Source organism: Leptodactylus fuscus, chromosome 5 (assembly GCF_031893055.1).
Source record: "Leptodactylus fuscus isolate aLepFus1 chromosome 5, aLepFus1.hap2, whole genome shotgun sequence".
NCBI classification, from domain to species: Eukaryota; Metazoa; Chordata; class Amphibia; order Anura; family Leptodactylidae; genus Leptodactylus; species Leptodactylus fuscus.
The window spans coordinates 89,940,427-89,952,949 of NC_134269.1; the positions used below are offsets into that span (position 1 = coordinate 89,940,427).

The following is a 12,523-nucleotide window of genomic DNA, read 5'->3' on the forward strand; positions in this document are numbered from 1 at the left end:
TGGTTTGCTTACAGCATTAGCCCCTTCAGGCTTCTCTATGAATACCAGACACTGTTGGGTAACAGAAAACGTTCCAAAAAAAACTCCTGAAAATGTACATGTGACAATAATACAACTAGGAGGAGGAGAAATATGCAACCAATGCAAAATCAAGTGTTAACTGAAGGTCGGGGAGTGCCTATAGCCATTAAAATGTCAGTAATTTGTACCAATGGCAGATGTCAATGGGCAGCATGAACCTGCCAAATGGTGACAGACAGACCTGGGAAAGATCTTGTTTGCTGAATCCCCCATCAGATTTCTCCATGAACAATAAATCATTTTGGATCAGAACCTGTAGACTTATCACTATCAATGAGTTAAAACAGGATAATAATATCAATCATAGGCAATTATTTGTAGAAACCAGTTTATTCAAGGAATTGTACATATTTCTTATGTCTCCCCAACCCAATTTGGACACATTAAACATGAAATGGGTGGAATGTGTAAGTCAGTATACTGGGTGCTCTAACATTGTTAGGCAGCGTTTTGGTCACTTTTAGATCAGTTCTGAGCTACACAGAAGTCCCTGTATAGATGGTGAAGAACTTTCTGCCTGTCCAAGTACAAAGGCAACTGGTTAAACATTTCTTCAAGCTCTGATTGATCCAGTGATGGAAGAGCAATTTCTGGTAGAGTTGGCACTGACTTGAGTTTACTCTTTAGCAATTCCGAATGGCTTCTCCACAGCAATCCTTCCAGAGTCTACAATAACCACATCTCTAAGAGGCTTGTCTCGTGAATCTGTCTTGGTGGCTTCAATCAATTTCACTACATCCTACAAGATGACAGCATGAGATTATAAATATATAAAGACAGTCATACAAAGTCATTCATTGAATATCACCCTGTTCCTGAAGCATCTTTAAGGTTAGAAACTACTTTCTTTGTAGCTGCTTTGGGTAACAGAGTGCACCCCCCTTGATTATATAGCACTGTTTCCATAACTGTTCCTTTAAGGAGTCTTCAGGATTCTTAAATAAATTTCAAAGTGACTGGTATGTATTAAAAAATGCCTTTTTATACCACCAAGGACTTTGCTTCAGTGCTCACAAGGTTAGACTTGAAAGGTCATTACTGTGGTCAAATAGACCCACGGGGAACACAAGCTGGGAATTAATACATTTGGTTTGGAGACCATTCCTTCCCAGTAACAAAGAAAAACTGTGACTGTCAATGTTTCCTTTATAGGGTTGGGCAATTAATCACAAAATAACCAATACTTAAGATCAACCAGGATAACCAACGTGATTGCAGTTTTGTTTGGACCAAGCATATCCAAACCCAAACTGCTGCTATTATACTGTTTTCTCTTCAGACTCCACAGTATGAGCGGAGGTCCATGGGAGTTGAGCAAACAAACCGTGTAAAGCCTCGTTCATATTAGTGTTGGCATTCTGTCTGTGGGAGTCCGCATGAGGACCCCCCCGAACAGAATACTGAATGCAACTGCAAGCGGTGTGCCAGTGAAAGCACACGGACCCCATAGACCAGGGATCTCAAACTCAATTTACCCAGGGGCCACTAGAGGTACATTCTGGGCCGCATCAGATTTTCCACAAGCTATGTGCGCCGCAGCAAATTTAGCTCTGCCCATTTATGTGGACTCCGCCCATTTTCATTCATTTTCATGTGCCCCCACACAGTATAATCCTCCTACAGTCACCCGTACATTGTATGTCCCCACATTATAATGCTCCATTCCAACAGTATTAAGACCCTCTCCTGGTGCCCCAGTTTAAACTGGGGGAAACTAGAGGGGACATGAAACTGGGGCAGCTAGAAGCAGACATTAAACCATAGGGGTAGCTGGATGGTAACATTAAAATGGGGGCAACTAGAGGCAGACAGGTACCCCTCCAGGTACTCCCACGGTTTAATGCCACCTCCAGTTGTCCTCAGTTTAAGTGCCTCCCTTCATCTACCACCAGTTTCATGTCGTCCCGCCATCCCTGCCCCCCAGTTTCATGTTCCCCTTCCATCTGTGGCCCTAGTTTCATGCCCCCCACCCCTCCATCTCTGCCCCCAGTATAAAGTTCCCCTTCCATCTCTGCCCCTAGGTTACTGAGAAACCCACACACTCTCCACCCTGCATCTCACATTCCCCTCCCCTCTCAGTATCTTTAGACGGCACATCCCTTCATCTTCCGGCCAGCACACTAAGACACGCCTCCCTAGTCATGTGACGTCCGACGTCACTCACAGATCCTTCAGTTTACAGTAGGGGGACTTGGGGGAACATGCAGGAAGCTGCGCGGGACAGGAGTATAAAAGCGGGATGGGTGGGTGCTATGTATTGAGGTGGGGGCCACAAACTATTGTCCCGAGGGCCACGATTTTGAGACCCCTGCCATAGACGATAATGGAGTCCATGTGCTTGCCGCCAGATCTCCGCAGGGATCACGAGGACAGGAAAATAGTTTGCAATCTGCTTTCCTGCCCACATAATTTGTGCTGGCTAGCACGCAGCAAGCACACGGACCCCATTATAGTCTATGGGGTCCATGTCCTTTTACTGCACACCGCTTCCAGTTGTGTTCAGTATTCTGTTCGGGGAGGGGGTCCCCATGTAGACTTCTCGAACGGAATACTGAACGCAGATATGAACAAAGGGTTACTCACCTCTCCTGGGCAACTCCCTGCAGTCTTCATCACTTCTGCCTCTTGACACGTTAGGGCCACCAAGGCCTGTGATTGGACCTCAGTGGTCCCGGTCATTAGTCAGACGCTCTGGAGACAGCAGGGGGTTATATTGGAGCACAGGAGAGGAATGTTTTTTTTTAAAAAAAATAAAAAAAATAATAGGATAGATGATAAACAGCACTTTTTTTTTTTTTTTTTTTTTTTTTAACATAACATTGAGGTCTCTGGAAGGCTTATTCATACTGTATGGCATAAATAATCGACATTAATTGTAATCAAGGCAAATTGACTAATTAAGTGAGATTTTGATTTAGGCCATAATTGCCCAGCCCTATTCCTTTATCTCAGTGGATTTATTTTAGCAACAATTACATTAATTTCTTCAAGCCCCATTAATATGACTGTGTAGAAATTTACCCTTACAGTCTACATGGCAATTTAAAGATGCAATGAACTGTAATAGAACAGTTTTAGTAAAAATATCTGCTCAAAGGTTATCCCATCCACCCATTAAAATCCTAAATGAGGACCTTCTGGTGGTTGAATTAACATCTTACCTCCCCTTCCAGGACTTTGCCAAATACCACATGTCTTCCATCCAGCCAAGAAGTCTTAACGGTTGTGATAAAAAACTGGGAACCATTTGTGTCCTTTCCAGCATTGGCCATGCTCACCCAGCCTGGACCATAGTGCTTCAGCTTGAAATTTTCATCAGGGAATCTATCGCCATAAATGCTTTTTCCTACATTAGAAACATAAGAAATAAATTCGTAAAAGATTTCCTTGCCAAGGGGTGGTTTTCTTCCAAAACACTGCCACGTCAAGTGTGATATTATAGCTCAGACCCATTTACATTAGTGGAGCAGCTTTTAGAAGAAAACAGCTGCAGAAAAGAGCTACAAAAGAAATGTGTGAATAGAGCCCATTGGCATAAGCAGCAAAAAAAAAAAAAAAAAAAAAAAAATTTGAAAGTGCAATTTTTGGATTAAGATGGCATATGCTCCAAAAACAGTGCCATTCCCTGATTTTAAGGGCTCCTTTAAATGTTGTCAAAGAGGGACTGTAATTGGGCAGATTTACTACAGGCCACGTGCCAAAATTCTGTTGAAATGGTGTGAGCTGTTCCACATAAACTACCCACAGTAAAAGGGAACACATCACCATGTTTCAGACCACTAAACCACCAGTATTTTCTTATACAATGAGGGCTTAGAGTTCCAAACTGCCTACATCTATCCCAACACGGTGTACTGTCCTCACTTCACTTACTGTTTGTAAGCACTTAAGCTCTGCATTGTCAAGTGGGTGGTGTCAGGTAGGAGCAGACAAGGGGGTGTGATTCAGGGCTCCAATAAGAGGCAGAGCTCAGAATCACACCTCTGGTCTGACACCACCCTCTTGATAGAACCTAAATAACATACCAGGCACCAAAACAATCAGCACTTATTGCTTGGGAACAGAGAAAGCTACAGAAAATAAAAAAACAACATCTCTTAAATGGAGGAATGGTTGGGACTGATTTTGCCAAGTTTAAGAATCTAAACCCCAGGTGGCAGTATACTTTTACACTGAGTGGGGCAGATAAACTAAAAGATGCTCCAGAATTCTGATGCAATTTGTGCCAAAGAACAGTCGTAAATGCTTTACACACTTTCTAAAAGTTTATTTACCTCGTATGACTTTTGGGAGGACATGTTGAAAAGCTGCTGTGGTTTAACATGCTAAACTGCGAGCTGCACCAAAATTATGTTGGAAACAAAGCCAACTAATAAGCAATGTAAAGTTAGACTAGACAGTAAATGTATGCCCAATTTACAAACAGCGTTATTGCTTTATTCACACTTGCACCTGGTATCTGTCCTTGCGCACCCGCCTTAAGATCACAAAAACTGTTTGGAAATGGGTTTTTAAAACAATCCGCAGTTGGGAGTTTTGAGCCTTTCCGCTGTGTATCCGCTCTTTTGAACAGAGACCAATGTTGGACTTGCAGGACAAAAAAATAAGGATACAAAACAGCCCGTCTCAAAACAGTTTTTTTTTTTTTTTTTTTTTTTTTTTTTTTTTTAACATTGAGGTCCGTGGAACGTGGATTACAACTGATAGTCATCTGTTTGTGTCCGTTTTGCCCTCTGCGCATGCTCAGAATGAAGAAGGAAAAACAAAAACGGATTTGTCAAAAATGGACAGCAAACTGGCCGACAACAACGGTCCGTTTTTTTGACGGACACCCATTGACTATCCATCTTAAAGGACAGATTTGGGTATCTGCTGTGTAACCGGTTTGGAATCCTTTGTACCAAAGCATTTTTTTTTTTTTTTTAAATCTTTAAACAGTTTGCAAGCGGATGGACACAAGGCGCAAGTGTGAACCAAGCATCAGTCAGTTTGGAGAATCTCATGCATTTTAAGACTGTCTAGTTTCACTTAGTACAGTGTAAAAGTAAGATGGTTTTACTATATCTGCCCTGGTGTTTCTTCAACTCACTTCACTCATTTTAGACATAATAAAAATATGCAAATAACATTTTCATTTACTGACCTCCAGTCCCATCTCCCCTTGTGAAATCGCCTCCCTGAATCATGAAGTCTTTGATCACACGGTGGAATTTGCTGCCCTTATAGCCAAATCCTTTCTAAAAAGGAAGAACACACATGCCCATTTCATTTTAAGATACTAAGCCAAGGTAATAATAAAAATATATATATTCTTAATTAAGGTGGTGAATATAAAACAAAAGATACCCTACAATTATTATTTCAGTGAGAAAATATTACACAAAGAATAATTGCTGAAACTAGAAGACTTTTCTAAAGGTTTCAACCTTTTCAATACTGAATAGATGGCTAATCCATTCTCGGTCATCAAAGGCTAACAGTCTAGCAGGTTACTCTATGGGCTCGTTCACATCTGCGCCCAGGAGTCCGTTCTGCAGGTTTCTGTTTCCTCCACAAAACAGGGCAGGAGACGGAAACCTGCCGGCATCTTTCAAACCCATTCATTTGAATGGGCTTGAAAAGTCTCCGGCCGTGTGCGCCGGTGAGCGTTTTATGCTTTCTGCGGCGAAACCATTTTTTTTTTTAACCAGACACAGAGTCGGACATGCAGTACTGTGTCCGGTTAAAAAAAAAACAAAAAAAAACTGTTTTGCCACAGAGAGCGTAAAACGCTTACCAGCGCTCACGGCCGGACTCAGCATGACAGGTTTCCGTCTTCTACATGCAGAAGACGGAAACCTGAAGACAGAGTTCAGGCGCTGGTGTTAACCCAGCATATGCAGTTTCCATAACTTCATGTATCTGTAAGAAGATGGCGGTGATCTCTGCATTGAAACATTAGTTAGCCACAAAGGTATGATTCTGGTCCTATTAAAAGGCCCCTTACATGGGACTATAATTGGTTTGAGGAGCCTTAAAAGCCTTATTATCTTCATTGCACATACAGATAGCGTGGGCAAGAACAGACATTTTCTTGCAGTATAAAAAGATATAATATGGCTGCACAATAGGCCAGACCAAATGTCAGCAAGTCCACAGGGAAAGTTACAGGTTTTGCAGATATAATACCGGCCATAATACCTGAAGAAGATCTAACACTCACAAAGACACGTAGACAAAAGCGAACCGAATTTTCTTCAATATGTAATTGTGTTATGTGACAGCAGGTTCTTTGCAGGACAAGGAGTATGGACCCTATAGGAAACTATGCCTGTACAATCTGTCGTAGAACTCACCTCTCCAGTTGCAAGTTGAACAAAGTTTTCAACCGTCTTGGGAACAGTTTTGCCAAAAAGTCCAATAACAACACGTCCTACTTCCTCATCTCCAATTTTAATATCAAAGTACACCTATAGAGAGAAGGTCAAGAAAACAAGTTATTGCCACCAGTAATATCCAAAGAAAACACTTCTGATAATTGCAGCCCAGGCCTGACATTTACAGCCTATGATTTACTGTACCCACTATCAATTCCGGCAGCTAAACCCATTTAAGCCGATTCAATCCAGATGAATATTAGGTACAAAGGAGGTTGATGTAAGAGTTACAAGAAACCATTGTATACCTTACGTGATGAATACTGAACAGGAGTCACTCCCATGCTCAATACCAGACTTCTGAGACAAGCTTAACCTTTAGGACTGAAAAGAATATCCTATATTCCATTATAATATAATATGTGCTTCCCCGACTGGACATCACCATGGAAAATTATTCTGAAATAAAAGCGGTTCATTCACAAACAAGAAGAATGGTAATGTCACCTTAACTTCTCCACTGCAAAGCTAGGAAGCAAAGTAGCTCCAAGCCGAACAGGACACCAAAGACCAATTGTAAGCAAGGGATGAGAGTTATTATGGTGAGGTAAGAAGGCTTTGTTCAGGCACTGTATGGGTCCCACCACATATTGTGCGGCCCCTCTAAGGCCGGGGCCCCACGTGGCGTAAACACTGCGATTAGTCACGGAAAAAAAACCTTCAGACACGGCTCTGAAGGCAACGAGATCGTGAACACCTCCTGCGTGAAAGCAGCTTGTCTACATCTTCTTAGGGCTAGTTCACACGGGGCTACGGGGGCGATTTTGACCTTTTTCTGTGGCTAACACGTCGGAATAGCCTTTAGAAAGGCTATTCATCTCTTACCTTTAGATGGGGTCTCCGCCGCGCCGTTCCTTAGTAATACCGGTTTTTACCGGTATGTAAATTAGTTCTCTGGCAGCGATGGGGGCGGGCCCCAGCGCTGAAAATGCGATGAGGGCGTCCCCACCGCTGCCCGAGAACAGGATCCTGCGCCTACTCTATTTTCTGCTGGATCCTCCCCTTCTTTCTTCGTCTTTCTTCTGACGCCTGCGCAGTTGGCTCTGCCACTGAGACACTAGTAGAGCCGACTGCGCATGCGCGCAATTGCGGCATCGGAACTATGGCCGCGCATGCGCAATCGGCTCTACTAGTGTCAGAACCGACAGAGGTGAAGCCGCCGAAGAAAGAAGGGGAGGATCCAGCAGAAGATAGAGGCGGCGCAGGATCCTGTTCTCGGGCAGCGGTGGGGACGCCCTCATCGCATTTTCAGCGCTAGGGCCCGCCCCCATCGCTGCCAAAGAACTAATTTACATACCGTTAAAAACCGGTATTACTAAGGAACGGCGCGGCGGAGACCCCATCTAAAGGTAAGAGACGAATAGCTTTTCTAAAGGCTATTCCGACGTGTTAGCCACAGAAAAAGGTTTTCAATGGTAGAATCCCTTTAATGTTTTTTCCCCCCAACTTTTTAAACTGGCCATGTTTAAATATGATAGTTTGTAATTGGTCTAATTACTCGATTTTGAGTCATTTCTGACGTTAGGTTCACACCTGTGTTCGGAAACCCCTCGACGGAAATGTAATCATATTTAAAAAAAACAAAACCAAAACAGTTACCTGTGGATTCCATGGGGTCTGCCGGGTTTCTGCCCCAAAGGGGCAAGAAATGCAGAGAGAAATGGTCCTACTTGCAGGACTTTTCTCTCTGCATTTTTAAGCAGATTTGGGGACGAAAACTCTGAATGTAGATGAGGCACAGGTGTGAACCTACCCTGAGTTATTCATTTTTAATGGCTATGTTCACATCTATGCTGGATTCTCCACCGGAGACTCCCTCACAGAGTACTCTGAGAATTGGAGTACTTTTCTTTCCACAGGTTTCAGTTTAAAAATGACGGCCACCTAATGGGCCCCATTATAATCAATGGGGTCCACATGTAACTGTTGTTATAGCCGTCAAACCCCTTCATTTTTCAGGTCTCTCAACAACAGAGAAGCAATGCCAGTGTGAACCAAGTGTAAGTTTCATCCGTCCTCCACCCCTTTAAGATGTGCAGTAGTCTTTTTGCTAGTGATGTGGGCATACAGTCTCCTAGTACTAGCAGAGCCAGGAGCGGTGCTCCTAAGCCAAGCATCAGATGTGATGGTGTGATGCCGTCTGCACAGCAGATGAGCTATGAAGGAGGTAGCTGCGCCATTTGCAGGCAGTTGTCTTCCTTGTTTCTTATGCACCTCAGACTGGCTCCCCTCCTTAGGATAACACATTTGTCCAACAATGCCCCCTGTGAACACTTTTGTTTGTGCCTCTATTGTCATATATTATAGAAAGTAGCCAATATTTCAGCGTAGTGTACAGAACAACAATACTCTGCAAAGACAACTTGCTGAGCTGTGCGTGTGTGAATGGGGATGGAGCAGAAATGTGCATGCATGTAGAGTATATATGTGTGCACATAAAACATGATTCTGTATTGTCCTGAGCTGTGTGTTCGTGAATGGGGAGGAGGCAGAGCTGTGTGTGATGTATAGGCAGCAAAGACATGCACGCATGTAGTGTGTCTGCTTATTATGCTGGGCTTTAGGCACATGTACTGTGTGTGCCTAAAGCTCTGTATTTGTATATTGTGTAGACATGGTTTTGTGTGTCTGTACTGTAGTATTGTATAACAATCTATATACATGGACCTCTGTTGTCTACATAATCCACAAGTCATCAGTTTATATATTTTACAGCTGCACAAAGGAAGGGGGCATGCACTTAGAGCCAGATTTATTAAGACTAGCACATGCCTCATCTTCAGCCAGTCTGTGCACCTGTAAACTGGCATAAACACTGGCACAGTGGCCCTGCGCAAACCATTTCCATGCTGCGCTTTGAGGAAAACCCAACCTTACCAAAAACTTTGCAACTTTTTCATGCCTTGTATGCCAGAATACTGCTGTACAAATTATGATGAATTTCCGCCTGAATGTCTGGTGTGAGTTGGAAAGGGGGGTCCCTGGGAAGTTGTGAAGAGTATTCTATGTGACACTTGCAAGGAAAAGAAGAAACCGTGCACAATGCCAGTGGGAGGAGTCATAACAGGAAGTGTCCGCCCATTTGCTAGACAGGGAAAGAGAATTTAGCATTTTAGCACGGAGTAATTTAATACCCTGTAAAAGCAGCGAGCAGGAGTCAGGTATCCTTTTACTGGTCTTGAGATATATTTTTCAGTGACACCATTACTGTATACATATAACTTATTGGTAAATGTATCTTTTTATAGCGGAAAAGTGAAAAATTCTGCCATAGGATTTTGCCTTACAAATTTTATGCAGCAGACTGTTAAATTTATTCTGTGGGTCTGTGTATATATAGTTTTTAGCATTGTAATACATTTGCTCAAATAAACCTATTTAAGAATTATTTGTTTCTATACCGTCATCTCCTAAAAGCCAAAGAATAGTATATGCTGAAATCAGAATCCTACTTAAAAAGAGTCTGCCCATGAATCAAAGTTACCCTAGAAAAAGTTACAGATTGGTAAGGGTCGGAACGTTGGGATCCCCCAGTAATCACGAAAATAGGGGGGCCTTTGTGCCTCCTAACTATCATTAGTGGTGCAGGTTTGCTGCGCTCTATCCACTTCTTTAGGGCTGCCAGAGATGTTCAAATCGTGGCTAAACCCCTTTACGTGATCGCCTATTTGCTGCTGTGGACAGGAATGACTGCTCATCGTAAATCTACAGTGGCCAGTAAAGAGAAACCTTAGCAGAGAACAGTCCCTGTTCTTTATGATGTGGCACAGTGCTTGTGGGCTAGTGACTGATGCTACCTGGCCTCTGGTCGGTAGGCAGCTTTATAATGCTTGCACAGTAAGCAGTGGCACATGGCACTCTGCTGAGTGAGCACTCCAGGCTGTCAATCAGAAGTTACAGCATCAGGTAATCTGGAAACCTAAGAGGAAGAAGCTGCGACTTGTCTCAACAGCTTGGTGCAGTGAAGGTTTACGGTATTTGCATGCAGAAACATGTTCCCATTGTGATCAGTCCTTAGGCTAGGTTCACACTGCCATAGTACGCCTGCCTTTACAGATAGAGCAGTGACTTCTGGAGCGTGCAGAGCATCATGGAACACAAAGTAGTCCTCCTATCAGACAATAGTGCATGGGCCGCCTTACAGGTCATAGGTGAATGGTCAGGATGCTGGGTTCAGTCTGTACGAAGGAAAGCAGCTCACTCGTCTGCTGTGTAAGGACATATTCACACCTGTAGTCAAATTGCTTTATTTTACTTAACCAGAATTACTGCAAACCCGAACTTGTGCAAACCTGATGGCATTTGTTTACCAAGGCTCAGTTCACACTTGTATCAGGACGTTTCCACATAACGCTACCCTATAATGGACCCTATAAGTCAATAGCCCATCAGGGCCCATCAGATGAATGTGACTCTTGAAGGTCTTCATTTTCCTGGTAGTATGACTAAACACAAACACGGCCGGGCTGCCATTAGCAGGAATGAGGCCATTCTAGAGCTCAGGACAATGGGGGACATGTGGGGGCTCCGGAAGTCTCCTGCCCCTGCCACGTCTCGTCACGTCTAGGAGACGTCTCATGCATCTCCAATGACTGGAGCGTCTGGGTATTCGCTGTAGCGTGGACATTGCACTGCATCTACAGCAGCGCCTCCTCCCGTCTTACCTTCTCGGTGACCTTGGGTCCCTTCTTCTTCTCGTCAGCCTCGGAGCCTCCAGGGAACAGCAGGAAGATGACTGAACCCGCGATAAGGGCGGCAGCAAAGAGCAGCTTCATGTTTCTCTCCAGCAGCCGAAGCATCAAAGAGCAGCAGAGGCCTCGGCGAGGAAGAAATAGGGCGGCGAGGCGATGTGACGTCACCGTGACAGGAATATTCCACAGAGCGCCAGGCAGGGGTGTCCAACAATGACATAAAGCCACTATTGTGAGCGAATCCTAGAGGGCCCGTAACTGATCCTTGTAATAACATTATAATGACACCTTGTACTCCTCAGCTACAAGATTAATGGGGCACAACGTTCCAATTAACGACTTGAGTAATGCCCGAGACCTTATCTCATTACACGATTTCTTTCACTCTTTTCTTGTCCTTTACTAATTCCCTGCGATTTCATCAGTTCTGGGGCGTCTATTCCGAGTATTACTGATCAGATTAACCTAGGACTGTACCATTTCTCGTCACCCCCGTTATGGTATCGGAGTTATTTGCCACGTAACGATTTTCTCATTGGGCGCTGAAGCAGCCAATCAGAGGCAGCCATGCCAACCAGCGCAGCCTATAGGAATGAGCGCCGAACATCTGCGATATAACACACTCGGCTCTGCTGGAGCACAGCTGGCGCTGATGTGTTATTTGTGGTGTCCTATAGCAGCGCAGCTCATTTATCATACAGCACTTCAGCGCCCCTAACCCCTTATTCTGACCACTATCCCCCCAACACAAGGAGTCCTGAATGGTGAGAACAATACACATGTGGGAGAGGTGGGTGTATCTACCCAGAGAATCGGCCTCAAATTCCATCTAAAAATCTCCCTCCCATTCATTTCCATGAGAGGCAGTAGCTGATTTTTTTCTAAGAGCATGTTCACATGTTGTTTTTTGGATCGGATTTTGACGGAGAACCTGCCTCCAAAAATAGCTCCCATTAACTTCAATGGGAGCTGCTTGCTAGTAGCCGAAAACAGAAGCGAGTTGCCCTATCTGGCCACGGATGCCGTGGTGCGAGTCTCCCTCCCAATAAGGCCCATTCTTCAGGCCTAATCCGGAGCAGAATGCAGCGATGGGACGCCAGTGCACTGCACCGGGCATCCAGTCGTGGCTAGCCACTGGAAATGTTCACATACGGAATGCAAATTCTGCCGTGTGAACATACCCTAAGCGTCCTACTCGTTCCTCAGGCCAGGGCCCCATGTGGCGTAAACACCGTGGTAAACACCACTGCAACGTGGAGCGGATTCTAGTGAATCCCATCCACACCTTGACAAAAAATACGTGCAGTGAATATGCTGCAATTTCCAAAGCCATTG

The 12,523-nt window shown here is 44.1% G+C and overlaps 1 protein-coding gene across 1 annotated transcript; it reads right to left on the reverse strand.

The window, feature by feature from the left end:
• Window positions 1-392: 392 nt before the first annotated feature.
• PPIB (peptidylprolyl isomerase B) lies at window positions 393-11,348 on the reverse strand. The gene is made up of 5 exons (XM_075273738.1): window positions 11,162-11,348; window positions 6,417-6,530; window positions 5,225-5,318; window positions 3,243-3,427; window positions 393-820 (listed from the first exon to the last, which is right to left on the reverse strand). The coding sequence occupies exons 1-5, from the start codon at window positions 11,294-11,296 to the stop codon at window positions 698-700; spliced, it is 651 nt and encodes a 216-aa protein (XP_075129839.1). The 5' UTR covers window positions 11,297-11,348; the 3' UTR covers window positions 393-697.
• Window positions 11,349-12,523: the final 1,175 nt, after the last annotated feature.

Bases quoted from the DNA above. Each gene is read 5' to 3' on its own strand.
- PPIB (XM_075273738.1), bottom strand. From the start codon at position 11,296: ATGCTTCGGCTGCTGGAGAGAAACATGAAGCTGCTCTTTGCTGCCGCC. The intron at 6,531-11,161 runs GTAAGACGGGAG...TTCTCTCTATAG, and splicing joins GACCCAAGGTCACCGAGAAG to GTGTACTTTGATATTAAAAT. The intron at 821-3,242 runs GTAAGATGTTAA...GTCATCTTGTAG, and splicing joins GCAAAGTCCTGGAAGGGGAG to GATGTAGTGAAATTGATTGA.